The sequence below is a fragment of the Sparus aurata genome, chromosome 4, assembly GCF_900880675.1.
Source record: "Sparus aurata chromosome 4, fSpaAur1.1, whole genome shotgun sequence".
Lineage (NCBI taxonomy): Eukaryota > Metazoa > Chordata > Actinopteri > Spariformes > Sparidae > Sparus > Sparus aurata.
Window position 1 is genome coordinate 40,179,685 of NC_044190.1, and position 15,268 is coordinate 40,194,952.

The window sequence follows — 15,268 nt, forward strand, 5'->3', positions numbered from 1 at the left end:
GCAAACTGTATTTTACTTTGAAAGATCCGAGACAGGAAGTGAGCACCCAGGACCATAAACAGTTTGTGTTATCACTTTCATCATTTATGCTTTAATACTTGATCAGCAGCAGACGGAGTTTGAAAGAAACCAGAACAAACAAATCCATTTCTTTGTTTTATTTCAAAGACATTTCAGATGCAGCAGTTCTGCTTCGTATCACAACAACAGAAGTCGCGTTCGACTTGTTTAAACAAAGAAACTGACCCGAGCCCGGCACGCTGATGCAGGTGCAGGCTGGGAAATAACATGTTTCTACTATGATATTTTCAACATCATAATAACATTTGACCATTTCAAGGAAAATTCTGTTTTTATACAACTCTGACAACAGTTTCCTGGTTTTATGTTCCACAAAATGAACCTGAAGGTTTGCGAGCTCAGGAGACTCGTTAGCTTCAGTACACAGACGTTTCTGATTGGCTCAGAGGTGAGATGAACCAACAAGGTCGCAACTGTTCAGCTTGTTAGTATTTTGCTAATGAGTGTCTGTACCCTTTGAATATATAAATTAATTGACATGACAACTTACAGGAAGTTGAGGAACATAAATTGCTGGTTGGAGCAGGCTGGTTTTGTGCACCACGACCCAAAATATGACTGAGGCTGCAGGACTTTAACTGATACGTTGTGTCAGATAACTGTATTATTATCAATCATTAACTTGAGTTATGACATTATTCTGAATAAACATTTGGACACCAGAAATCCCAGGATACAATAGTTCCAGGAAATGCAAAACACTTGAAAAGGTTGCATTCAGGTTGTAAAAAGAAAAACAGAATTTTCCTCTTGATGTTTTACCCTGTTGGGAAACGAACAATGTGGCATAGTTGGTAAAATCAAGACCCCGCTAACAAAAGGTAACCTAGCACCACACGCTTAGCCTAAAACACAACGACGCTCTCTGGAACTAAATCTAAAGAAGAGCAGTGCATATCAAACCAGATATTATACATCAGGATGCATATCAATCAACAGATAAAAAGTCTGATGCTCGTCAGCATCTATAGCAGTTTTTCCTGTGGCCTGTACAGATTTATCAATAAAGTTACTTACAGAACGAGGAACCAAAACATGTGGCGTGGAGGGAGAGGGGCGTGTCATCAGCGTATGGGATCACGTGACGGGTCGAGACACAACAGGAAGCTGATGACACGGCTCCAATGAAAACGTATGAATGAGAATCCTCACTGACATGCCACAGCTGCAAAGAATACGCAATAAACAGCCATAAAAATACACTTATACATTATTGCTCGACATTCAGGTATGGCTGAAGTTTTCTTCATTATTTGCCAGAAATACACATTATTACTGAGCGTTAGACCTCAAGACTGCAGCAGGAGATAAAACATGATGACATTATTAATTATATTAATACAAATATGAATGTTAAAATATTAAGCTGATGGTTGAAGCTGAGACGGACGCTCATTCTGGATGCTGGAACAGTGAACGACAGGATGGAATGAGTCGCTGAGATGATGCACACACACACACACACACACACACACACACACAGACACACACACACACACACACACACACAGACACACACACTCTGTTGGGTTGGCAGTAGGCTCTCTGTAGTGCAACATGTTAATATTCTCACCACTTCACCGAACTCGAGTCTGCATAGTTTCTCTTCATGAAGTCGTCTATATTGCTCTTCATACTGTGATTATTGAAGTATTGCTTTCATTAAATGTGTAAATATACAAACGTTTGAGTGGATGTTTGAGGTTTGAGCAGTTCTCTCTTCGTTTTGTTTCATTTCAACAACTTTTAATCCGACGTTGAAAACACTCAGTGAGCAGCTGTTTAAGGACGTTTATTTTTAAAGCATGGAAATGTGTTTTTTTTGAGGGTTTTTTAATTTATATCTGTCGTCACAATGCAGACAGGAAGTCGGACATGAACATGAAGGTTTGATGGTGATAATAAAAATAAGGACTAATAGGAGAAGCACGTCACCGACTCTCAAAACCGACAGATTTCAATGTGTTTTTCTCAAAGGTGTCATTTTAAAATAAAACACAGCAGATCACCAGAGAATCAGGTAATTAGCTCATGGCTCATCGTTAGCCCTGGAGCTCGTCTGGATCGACTCCTAATCAGATTCAAAGTGGATTTAACAGGATTCAGACTGGATGAGTGCAGCAGAGACTCTGACAGGAGAACAGAACCGGCACTGTCGGGTCAAAGCCACCAGATGGTGCTACAGGTCCACTGCTTCATTAGAGTGAGTGAGTCTCTGTCTGGTGCTGCTGTCTGCAGAAGTTAGCAGATGCAGCACAGAAGCATCAGACAGGCTGCTGGGAGGAGGAATGAAATCATGGAGGATGAAATTATTCCTGTGAAACACGATAAAACCAACCAGAACTCCTGAACAAAGTCTGAAGTCACCTGCTGCTCTGTTGTTACTGTTGGAGAAGTGACGACTTGTTCTGTTTTAAAGAGTAGTAAAATCAGCAGGAGCTCATTTTCCCTGTTAACTGACTTTTAAACTTTTAAGAACAACTCTAAATACTACAGTACCCATGAGCCTCAGCAGTCGCTGCTCCGGAGACGACAATAAATCAAATCATATTCAAGAAGCTCTGAATGTTTTCATGAACAGGAGATATCACTGTTTGTACTCAGCTGTGTGTTGAGTCACGTGTGCATTTGCACTTTATTGCTTTCTGTTTCTGGATCAGCTGTTCATCAAAATAACGTGATCAACGAATCATCAACAGCCACAAACACGGAAATCCATTTTCACCTCAGATGAGATGACGACTGCAGCCGTCACATTTCAGCCTGAGAAGAGACGTGAACATGATCATAAAGATCTGAGCTGACCTGAGTGACAGACGAACAGACACCAGGAGGAGAACACGTTCTGCTCAGACGGAACCAGCTGAACTCATTCAAACCTGAACCAGAAACAACTTCACTGGTCCAATCAGCAGACGACAGAAACCTCCTGTTTCTGCTTTGTGGGGAAAAAAGAAGCTCAGTGGTCATTTTAGGATGCAATTAAACATGAAGTGATGAAACTGGACTTCTTATCTTGACAAAGAAATTAGAGATCAGACCGGTCAGCAGACCAAAACTCCACCCAGTGATCCTGGAATAACTGGGTGCTGCTGGAAACAGTCAATCAAAGGCGTGACTGGACTAAATCATCTAAACCCGTCTGAATCTGTAACGTACCGATCAAACCTCACAGACGTTATTTGCTTCATAAGATACTAAAGTTTTCAGACTGAATTTTGGGAGATGTGTCTGTAAAATGATCTGGAGACGTGGTGCAGCCGTACAAACATGAAGAAGATGAGACGGAATCAAAAGGTGGAACATTTACATGGAAACCTACAGATGAGGCGTTCACTGTCAGGCCTGAGTCTGCAGATCTGCGGGTGGAGAGGAGCAGCTACAGCTTGTTGTCACATCCAGTTTTATAAAACCTGCTATGCTCGAAGTATAAACGGCTCCACAACAGTGCTGTGAAGTCTTGTTGGGTCACCTGCTGTCTGCTGGTGTTCACCACGTCACCCAGCCTCCAGGTGAACCGGTTTCTCAAGGACATAAAAATGAATTGCGCTGCGCCACACTCACATATGAAACTTTCAGTGCGAATGCTGAAGCTTTCTGTTAAAGTCAGAGGTGAATCTGATCCAGATCCCTGATCCTGAATACCAGACGTGTGTCAGTGCGTGAGGAGGGAGACCACCGGACTCCTCAGTGCATCCAGAACCAGAGAGGAGCTGAAGGAGGAGTTCAAATCTCCCCGATTGTGTGGACTGTCCAGGATTAGTGCAGCGACAGCATGAGTCATCGTCCGGTCCTCCGCGGCCACAGAAACCGGGCTCGGTACATCCGGATCTGGCAGCGCGGTCGACCTTTAGTCGTCGTCGGTCTGCAGAGTCAGTTCCAGGTCGGCACCAAACAGCTCCTTATAGAGAGGAGGGAAGTGAGTCCCAACGATGTCGGGGTACACGGCCCGGAACGCAGACAGCTTCTCTGTGTGTCGACTGCACAGTGAACGCAACGCTGACACCTTACATCTGAGCTGAGGAGGCAAGGAGACGAGAGGAGAGAAGGAGGGAGAGGTAGGAGACGTGGACAGGACAGGGAGGAGTCAGGACAGAGGAGGGAAGGAGGGAAGAGGAGAGGAGGAGGGAGAGGTAGGAGACGTGGACAGGACAGGGAGGAGTCAGGACAGAGGAGGGAAGGAGACGAGAGGAGAGGAGGAGGGAGAGGTAGGAGACGTGGACAGGACAGGGAGGAGTCAGGACAGAGGAGGGAAGGAGGACAGAGGAGGGAGGAGGGAGGAGGACAGAGGAGGGAAGGAGACAGAGGGAGGAAGAGGTGAGGAGTTATTACACCAGTAGAAGAAAGTGATTTTACTGTCAAATGATGGTTAGAGTCTCTTTAGGGTCAGGACACAAACATTCTAGTATTTCATCATCAAGCTGTTGTTTCAACATGCTCACAGTGAAGATTGTAGTTTAACATCTTGCCACAAGAGGGCAGTGTGAGGCCATGTTCTACCTGCCTGTCTTTACCTGAGAGTTTCATATGTGAACAACAGAAGCTGCAATCAGCTGGAAATGTTTCATTTTTATGTTCATGCAGATTTAATATTTGATTTAAATTATTCAATTTACACAAATATAGAGTGGCTCTCTGTCCACACATGGCTGCAGCCAGACTGTAACTGTGGTGTGTGTGTGTGTGTGTGTGTGTGTGTGTGTGTGTGTGTGTGTGTGTGTGTGTGTGTGTACCTTGTGTAGCAGTCCGTCCTCTCTCTGGTTCTTCTGCAGGACGTGTTGCAGAGCCAGCTGAGTCTTCTGCTGCAGCTTCTCCACCTGCAGCTTCTCCTGAAGCCACGACCGGTCTGTACACACACACACACACACACACACACTATGAGACACTGGGGGATGAATAAACACAGTTGGACACACCTGAGTAAAGAGACGTACCTGCAGAAAGCAGAACGAACGCTGAGAAGAGAGCCAGCTCGTCCTCAGACAGATGCAGAGAACACATGCTTTTAGCGAAGTCGAACACTGATGAGATCAAGTCGTCACAACCTGGTCACGCACACACACGCACACACACGCACACACACACACACAGAGAGAGAGAGAGGGAAATGATTAATGTTTCCATCCGTGATTAATCACCTGAATTGTCACCTGAAGCTTGTTGTGTTTGTGTAACCGGAGAGTTTTTAATATCTACAGACGGATGTTAAGAGTCCAGCATGTTTCTACAGAAGCCCAGAATGGACAAACCAAACACTGACTCGTGTTCTGGAGGTGAGACGACATGTTTGTGTGCATTAATCAGCTTGATTCCACTGACCTACACACACTAAGTTAAAGTATTAGTATTAAAATACATGTTGCACTGCAGTCTCCCACTATAAGGAGGAGCAGCGTCCTCCCTGTGAGACGGCGTGACAGTCATGAGGGTTAGGGTTAGAGTTCCTCCTCTCACCTAACGCTCTGAAGACGTCCGGACCTGCAAACTTCCCGTCGAAGAAGACGGTGTTGTTCTGAGAGTCAAACATCCGACACATCCGGACGAAGATGACCTCCAGAGAGCCTGCAGAGACAAACATGATGATTAATGTCTCATCCAATGATGTCGCATCTAATGATCATTTAATGACTCACTTCTTAATATCTGATTCATTTGATTAATCAGTCATTACTAACTGAGGAACCTTTTCAGACCAGATGATTTTCACATAGAAGCATGTTAAAAGTCACATCAGCGTTCTGACATTGTGTTCTCTGAAACATGTGATAGAGATTTAAAACACGGGAAACTGATTTTATTATAAACAAGAACATATAGAAGATGTTGTAAAATGTCGGAGGAGGACAGAAAAGAAACATACAGGACGCTGAAGAAGGCGTCTGTATGACTTCTTTTAAACCGGTAACCAAATTTCCACTTTGAATATTGAGAGAACGTTTGTGTGCTTCTGATTCATCTGAACACTTCAGTTCACACTGAAGACGTAAATCTTTCAAAACACCTCAAACACATAAAGTCCAGATTCATGTTAATTATGACAGCCAGGACACGTCACCGCACTCGACACCTGGAGACGTTTCCATCGTTGTTTGTGGCTGTTTTAATCTAAACCGGATGTTTCTCACCCTGACTGAGTGTTGTGTGTGGAGCAGAGCATCAGCACAGACAAAGAGAAGATTCAACCTAAACAAACGTGACGGTGACGGTGCAACATAAAGAAACATTCAGTTTGAACTGATCTGTGGTTCTGCAGAAGCGTACTGAGCTAACATTCATCCTGCTGAGTGTGTTGGAAGAAGATAATTCATGCTGTGACAGACACAGTTTGACCCCGTCAGACCCGTGTCGGTCCCTCTCACCAGCTTTCAGCAGCACGATCTGATCGTTCTGACAGAGATCCATGAAGCCGTCGATGCGTTTGGCGAACTCCACCACGTACTGGATGGCCTCGGTGATCTTCACGGCACAGAGCTGCCACATCACCTCACGAGGCTGCACAGAACAGACGGGCAGACAGCAGAAATGTAAGATGAAGAAGTTAGAACTTGTGACAGTGTGTGATGAACGTGAGGCCTCAGAGAGTCAACACGCTGAACACACCTTGCTCTGGTAGCTCTCCACCTCGTCCTGCAGGAAGTTCTGCCAGCTCATCTGCTGCAGCTCCTCCCTCAGGTACTGACACGTCTCCAGGTGAGACTTGGAGATGAGCTGAACCTGGTGATCTGCAGCACAACAACACAGGACAGTGAGCTGGTGACGGATCAGGAGCATCACACATCCTCGAGTGTTTCAGTCACTAAAGTCTGCAGGATCAGTGAGTGTTATATTCTGGCTTCCTGCTTCTCTCAGATAGGATAATAAAATATAATAACAGGAGTGAATCTCTCTATTCAAACCTTAAACACAGGCACAGACTCAGTTCAGTGTGACAGAGTCTGTCTGGCTCTCATCAGGCTCAACATGTTTGTTCATGTTCCAGAGTCACAGCAGCATCTGAGCCTGTTAGCCTGTTAGCCTGTTAGCCTGTTAGCTTGTTAGCTTGTTAGCCTCTGGCAGCGTTACAGACTCACTGCTGTAGTTGTGTTTCTTCTGCCTGTAATGTTCACAACTGTTGTGTTTGGATTTAACTGACTCGATTTAATTCCTCATTTCTTCTACTGTCACAAAACAAGATGCAAACATGTTCATAGATCGTTACTTTAAAACTTATACCGAGGAAGCATCAACAGTTAGAGACTTTAACTCTTCATGAGTTCAGAAGTTATTCAGAAGATGTTGGAATATGAAGAATGAGCTGCGTTCAGACTGACTCGTCATGGCGAGGCTGCAGAAGCCGGACCATAATGCAACAGGGTCTGTCAGGATGCTGGTGGAGGGTTAAGTATATGAAGCAAACATTTTCGCTTCATATATTTCAAATCCTTACCTAAGGATCAATAATCAGTGGAAGTCAAGAACTCAAAAACCTGTCGGAATAGATGATGGATGATGTTTTTCTAGATTATTTCATTAATCACCTGCTTAGTAACTCCAGGTCGTTAACAGAGGGTCAAATGACTGTGATCATATTATTTACCATCAATAATATTTAGAATATTGTTGATCCACTTCTGGTGAACACAGATCCACTGGGATGTGAATCTATGAGTGTGTATAAAATAATAAAATCGTGCACTTTAAAGGAACGCCTGCGATCAGATGAGTTGATATTGTACGGAGACGAGTGTTGTTGCTGAGAAGAGGAGTTCAGTCCTCTACTCACATTTATACACTGTGTGAAACTGTTTGTGAACGCAGCTCAGTGGGGAACACACAGTAACAGTAGTAACGCTCAGCATCTGTGTGAGCGGCTGCTCCAACATGAATGAATGAATGAAAACATCAGAGAGCTTCTGGATCAGAGGGTGGAGGTGCAGGTGCAGGTGGAGGTGGAGGTGGAGGGGTGTTATGATATATGCTTTGTGAAAGAAAAAAATCAGTGGATAAAAAATCTCCGGGGAGAACACAGAGATGATTTCCCCCATCGAGTGCCCTGCAACGTCCCGCTCGGCCTGATTAACAGCCGACTAATTACCACACAGAGATTTTAATGAGCTCTGAACAGGAGCTTCACCCTCCTGCTATTTTAAAACACCTTTCTGCCTCTGTTTGCTCCACACCTCCCTCTCTTTCCTTTCTTTTGTCTCTCTAACTCTTCTTTTCAGATTCGTATTCCTCCACCAGCTCCTCCTCCTCCTCCTCCTCCTCCTCCTCTTCATCTCTGCTTCACCTCTTTCAGGATGTTTCCTCATCTTCTCTCTGTTTGTTTTCCCTGCAGCTCTCTGCAGCCCTCTAACAGATGGTATAAGTTTTACTCTTTTCTATCTCTCTAGACCTGGATACAGACTTTATATCCATTATGGAGGAATCACACCTGTAACAGGACCTCCACCTGCCTCCTCCTGCCTCCTCCTGCCTCCTCCTGCCTCCTCCTGCCTCCTCCTGCCTCCTCCTGCCTCCTCCTGCCTCCTCCTGCCTCCTCCTGCCTCCTCCTGCCTCCTCCTGCCTCCTCCTGCCTCCTCCTGCCTCCTCCTGCCTCCTCCTGCCTCCACCTGCCTCCACCTGCAGACAGAATGCTCCTCCACAGAGGCAGCAGTGAGACGTCCTCACCCTCACCTCCCGCTGACACTTTGCTGTCTGCTTATCAACACTATAAATCCATTTTCCTCCCTCTCACCGAGCTCAGCCATGGACACGGTGGGCGATGTGTCTCCGTTGCTGAAGGAGCAATACGGGAAGAAGTCGTTACTGGATCCGTAGTCAAACAGCGGCTCGGGTTTGATACCGTTAATATCGAGGCCCGACTGGTCCGGAGATGGCTGGAAGTCCAGGTAGAACCCACCTCCTCCTCCCTCTCCTCCTCCTCCTCCTCCAGAGTCGGCCTGTTTGTGGAAGTAAACGTTTGGTCATTAAATCAGTTTTAGGATCCAGTTTCTGCTCCAACACCTGTGAAAAGTGAACAGCACAGACCTTGGATGAAACCGAGCCTCCCTCAGGTGAGTTCTGCTCCATGTAGCCTCCCAGCTCATCCGGCAGCTCCGTCAGGCCGGTGGAGGAGAGGCAGTAGTGTGGGGACACCGGCTCAGACTCGGCCGGGCTCGGGCTGCTGAGGCCCGGGTGGGAGGCGAGGATGGAGCCCTGCTGCTGCTGCTGCTGCTGCTGCTGCTGCTGCTGCAGGCGGTGTTTCTGCACCTCCGCGTACAAACTGTCCCGCTGCTTCTTGGACATGCGACCAAACTTTACAGCTGTGGAGAGGTTCGTTGTTTCAGTCAGACGTGTGAATGTGGATGATGGATTCAGACTGGGGATCAATTCATCCCCAATCTGAGAGGAGATCATGACTGAACTCTCATTTTTAGGTGAACTGTTCCTTTATTTGTCCACAATTAACATCATTAAACTGTTTTTGTCTGCTGTGTCCTGCTCAGCTTACTGATTTATATACGAGCGCAGACAACAAATGTAAAGAAATGAAGCTGATTGAAGAGAAGAGTTGGGAAATAATTTTTAATTCGGTCTAATAATCAATTAATCAATTAATGAATCAATTAACTGACAAATTGTGTGTGTGTGCGTGTGTGTGTGTGTGTGTGTGTGTGCGTGTGTGTGTGTGTGTGTGTGTGTGTCTCACCGTCTCGGGACATGCCCACAGTCAGACATTTCTGCAGCCGGCAGTGTTGGCAGCGGTTGCGACTCGTTCGGTCGATCAGACAGTTTTTCTGGCGAGGACACGAGTAGGCGGCGTTACTCTGCTGACTGCGCCTGAAGAAACCCTGAGAGACGAGGACACAGTCACACCTGAGGACACCTGAGGACACGGTCACACCTGAGGACACCTGAGGACACAGTCACACCTGAGGACACCTGAGGACACGCTCACACCTGAGGACACGCTCACACCTGAGGACACGGTCACACCTGAGGACACCTGAGGACACGGTCACACCAGAGGACACCAGAGGACACCTGAGGACACGCTCACACCTGAGGACACAGTCACACCTGAGGACACGGTCACACCTGAGGACACCTGAGGACACAGTCACACCTGAGGACACCTGAGGACACCTGAGGACACGCTCACACCTGAGGACCTGAGGACACAGTCACACACTGAGGACACAGTCACACCTGAGAGGACACCTGAGGACACAGTCACACCTGAGGACACAGTCACACCTGAGGACACCTGAGGACACAGTCACACCTGAGAGGACACCTGAGGACACAGTCACACCTGAGGACACCTGAGGACACAGTCACACCTGAGGACGCAGTCACACCTGAGGACGCAGTCACACCTGAGGACACCTGAGGACACAGTCACACCTGAGAGGACACCTGAGGGCACAGTCACACCTGGGGACACCTGAGGCCCCATCACACCTGAGGACTCAGTCAACACTGAGGACACCTGAGGGACACAGTCACACCTGAGGACACAGTCCACACCTGAGAGGACACCTGAGGACACAGTCACACCTGAGGACGCAGTCACACCTGAGGACACCTGAGGACACAGTCACACCTGAGAGGACACCTGAGGGCACAGTCACACCTGGGGACACCTGAGGCCCCATCACACCTGAGGACTCAGTCACACCTGAGGACACCTGAGGACACAGTCACACCTGAGGACACCTGAGGACACAGTCACACCTGAGGACACAGTCACACCTGAGGACACAGTCACACCTGAGAGGACACCTGAGGACACAGTCACACCTGAGGACACAGTCACACCTGAGGACACCTGAGGACACAGTCACACCTGAGAGGACACCTGAGGACACAGTCACACCTGAGGACACCTGAGGACACAGTCACACCTGAGGACGCAGTCACACCTGAGGACGCAGTCACACCTGAGGACACCTGAGGACACAGTCACACCTGAGAGGACACCTGAGGGCACAGTCACACCTGGGGACACCTGAGGCCCCATCACACCTGAGGACTCAGTCACACCTGAGGACACCTGAGGACACAGTCACACCTGAGGACACAGTCACACCTGAGAGGACACCTGAGGGCACAGTCACACCTGAGGACACAGTCACACCTGAGGACACCTGAGGACACAGTCACACCTGAGAGGACACCTGAGGGCACAGTCACACCTGAGGACACAGTCACACCTGAGGACACCTGAGGACACAGTCACACCTGAGGACACCTGAGGACACAGTCACACCAGAGGACACCTGAGGACACGCTCACACTTGAGGACACCTGAGGACACAGTCACACCAGAGGACACCTGAGGCCCCGTCACACCTGAGGACTCAGTCACACCTGAGGACACCTGAGGGCACAGTCACACTTGAGGACACCTGAGGACACAGTCACACCTGAGGGCACAGTCACAGGGACCTGATTCTGATGGACAGTTCAGTTGTGTTGGTGACACTGGCAGCACACACACACACACAGTCTGAAGTGACGGAACAACAGAGGAAGTGGAAATAACTGAGAACAGGAAGTGAGGTGATGACGAGGAGGGGGTGGGGCTTACCTTGCAGCCTTCGCAGGTGATCACCCCGTAGTGGATCCCTGAGGATTTATCTCCACAGATCTTACAGGGGATGATTTCAATCTGAGCTGCAGACACACGGAGAGAACACAGTGTCAGAACCACACACTCCTCACATCCACACACCTGTCAGCAGCTGCAGCAGGTTCAACACAACAGCTGGTTCTGTTTACTCAAAGACAGACAGGCAGCAGAACCTCAGGACAGATGGAAAAGTTCTGCTGCTTCTTCATCACACATAAATCATGACTATAATAAACTCATCACATTAGATATTTCACCTTCATGTTTTATTTGATACTTCATCGACAAGAAATCTGATTTCTGTCCAGGCGGAAAAATACAGTTCAACAATCGAACACATTTCTTCAGTTTCCACATTTCCTTTAACATATATCCCGACACACACACAGACATCGATCAGTGATCAACTACACTCAGCTGATCTGATCGATTGATTTGTACTTCATGCACACAGCATCCTTCAAAACACTGAGAGAAGAGAATAATGCATAAAAACTCAACTAACAAGTAACACAGAGTCTAAAAACATTTAAAGGCCGCCGTGGATCAGAGCTGCACTGGTTCTGTCAGCCTGTTTGTGTTAGTCTGGACCTCAGAGGATCTGAGGCGGCAGGACGGGACACGAGACAATAACAGAACCTGGAGAGAGTCAACATGTAACCAGAGAAGGGAACCAGGATCTGATTCATGTGGTTCTGATCCAGGTCCAAGTCAAAGTCCTGAGACGGACGACCAGAAGAGTTTAGTGACAGTTAGTCAGACTGAATCTGTAAACATGGCTGACTGACTGACTGACTGTATTTATACACTCAGCAGTTTATAACTGTGTGACAGCTCGACTCTGAGCTGCTATATATAGTAGTGGGAAGTTATGTAAGTGTGCAGCCACACACACACACACACACACACACACACACACGACCAACAGGGTATAAAGGAGTCATTGGACGCTGAGTAAAGACCGGATCGTCTCCCAGCTGTTTGTCAGTTGGTGACAAACTGAACACTTGATTACGTTTTTTCAATTAGATCAATAAATTAACTGAGTTGGGGATCTGATTACATGACAACCAATCAGCTGTCAGATTCCTTCTGCTAACACACAAATCCAGGAAACAGAATTAGTGCACATAAACCTCTTCACCTCTCGGTCCCTGTGAGCCTCCGTGAGCATCGACCACCCAGTGACCTCCGATTAACTGTGTGTGTGTGTGTGTGTGTGTGTGTGTGTGTGTGTGTGTCCTCTCTCAGTCAGTCAAAACAACAAATGACCCTTTTTGGTAACAAAGTATTAGTTACTTCCCACCATCAGCAGACTGATGTGGACCAATCAGAGCACATCACGCACGGCAGACGCAGCGAGACGAGACAAAGACGTAAAAGCCGTAAGAAGGCGTAAACAGACAGAGAGGGAGACTGGAATGTGGAGAAAAGGCGTGTTAGTGTCTCGTATCTGCAGAGAGTTTCTGATTTTCTCTCTTTGTTGCTGCTCGGGACGCTTTACCAACCCAACATGTGTCTATTTGACGTCCTGGGAATGAGACTCAACAATCAACTGTCTTTGTGGTGCGTTCAGGAACAGCTGGGACAAATCCTACTGATTCTACCTTTAACTTTAATAGTCTTTGAATTCTATTAATATAACGTGAGCTTCAGTTAGCTTTGAGCACAAATGTCCTTCAGAGGGAGACTTTTTACTCTGATACTCTGAGTACATGTCAGAGCCTGTAATCTATTACTTTACTGGAGTAAACAAGCTGAATCAGTACTTCTACTTCTACCAGAGTCTGTTTTTACACAAGTACCTGAACTTCTCCTCTGATGGATGCAGACCAACAGAAGACTGAATCAGCTTTCTGATTTATCATCATGAAGAAGTCAGAATGTTTCTGTGACTTTACTTTTATAATTGTGTTTAAACGGTGTAACCTTCATCACGTCACCTTCGTCTTCATGGGTCAGGTTTATAAAATGACTGTTCTGGTTTGAAGTGTAAAAGTTATGATGTAAGTTTAAAATCAGTCATAGTTGGCTTGTGGTCTCACGCGGGACACAGACAGCGTCAGCGAGGACGCCACCTGACATGTTGTCTCTGTGACATCAGCCCTCTGTGCACCTGAGGATCCAGCAGGGACACATGAAACGTGAACGATTCATCGTGACATCACGTGATGACTGAAGACATGAGTGTGTCACGCTGTGCAGCCTGTTATAGAAAGGTTTCCCTCCTCACTCAGACACTGAAGTCATGAGGAGCAAATACTAAACTAGTCACTTCAAGGTGTCGACACAACAAGTCCAACACATTCACACATGCAGGAACAACAGAGCAGCAGAACAGCAGACTGTCTCCTCGCTGCGTCTGCAGAGATCAGCTGACTGCTTCTGGCCGTTAGCATGTCGGCACACAGGATGCCCACAGACCAGTCGGGTGTTGCTGTGGTATTCACACTTTCAAGAAGCGGCGGTTAGCGTGAGTACAAACATCAGTTTAGTGGGAACAAGAAGTTCTTCTGTGACCACAGAACACTTCCAGCTGCTCAGAGACTCACGACTGTTTCCAACTGAGAAGGAAACGATTCAGTGAGTCGACTTTCACAGACACAGAGGACAACAACGTCATGCTAACTGTGTTAACAACACATTAAACCACTCCACTGCTGCTTAATGTAATGTGTTACTGTACACTGCCGGTTAGCCTAGCTTAGCATAAAGACTGGAGTCAGGTATGTTATAACTTATTCATTGTTTACATGAATTCATAGAGATTTTTGTGCTTTTACTTCAGAATAAATAATATGTCAATAATTCAACTGGACTGATGATAAACACAGAAACAGATGAACAGTATGGAAGACTAGCTCAGCTTTGGCATCAAGAAAATAAAATTATAAAAGAAAAAAATGCCTCTCACACATACACACACACACACACACACACACACACACACACACAGCTTCCTCTCTGCAGTAATTAGCTCTCCGAGTGTTAATCCCCTCTGAATTCTGCATTTCAACATCAAAGACGTCGTTCAGCGAAGCCACCGCCTGAAATTAGAGGCGATGTGCAGCAGCAGATATTTATACTCTCATCCAGCTGCAAACACAAACATCTGCTTTGTTTCTCTCAGCCGGCCTCGGGCTCGCTGCAGGAGCTCTGAAGGCTTCTGAGCTTCTTCTGTTTCCTTTCAGAAACCGGTGGAACGACGGTGAAGAGGACGGCGAGTCTGTTCCACATCAGAACAACGACGCAGGTCAACCTGGTGTTCAGCTGGTTTCAGGTCACATCCAGGGAAACAGTAAATGTATTTTTATTTCCTGCAGCGGTTCTGAGTACGAAGCCCTCGTGGTTTAAAGCGCAGTGAATGAACAGTGAAGCAGGATTTGTTCCAGATTAATGCTCAGTGGTTCTTCTCTTTCTCCCTGAGAGTTAAAGATATAATGATGTAACATATAACGTGTAACATTTCTGCATTTAAATTTCTAAAAACAACCTTCAATATATTTTGGTCAGTTGTGTTCATATTATCTTAAATACATATTTCATAACTCTCCGTCAAATGTTTCCAACAATGTTCAAACACACAGAAAT

The 15,268-nt window shown here is 46.6% G+C and overlaps 1 protein-coding gene across 2 annotated transcripts in view; it reads right to left on the bottom strand.

Moving 5' to 3' along the window:
* Positions 1-143: 143 nt before the first annotated feature.
* LOC115580548 (nuclear receptor ROR-alpha A-like) overlaps positions 144-15,268 on the bottom strand; it is a 62,442-nt gene continuing 47,317 nt past the window's right edge. For both annotated transcript variants that reach the window (XM_030415042.1, XM_030415043.1), the window contains 10 exons: positions 11,636-11,721; positions 9,752-9,893; positions 9,091-9,365; positions 8,798-9,002; positions 6,682-6,803; positions 6,441-6,573; positions 5,536-5,643; positions 5,016-5,126; positions 4,815-4,927; positions 144-4,099 (listed from right to left, as the gene is read on the bottom strand). In XM_030415042.1, the coding sequence (XP_030270902.1) occupies positions 3,932-4,099; positions 4,815-4,927; positions 5,016-5,126; positions 5,536-5,643; positions 6,441-6,573; positions 6,682-6,803; positions 8,798-9,002; positions 9,091-9,365; positions 9,752-9,893; positions 11,636-11,721 (1,463 nt within the window). In that variant the 3' untranslated portion in view covers positions 144-3,931. The remainder of the gene's footprint in view (positions 4,100-4,814; positions 4,928-5,015; positions 5,127-5,535; positions 5,644-6,440; positions 6,574-6,681; positions 6,804-8,797; positions 9,003-9,090; positions 9,366-9,751; positions 9,894-11,635; positions 11,722-15,268) is intronic.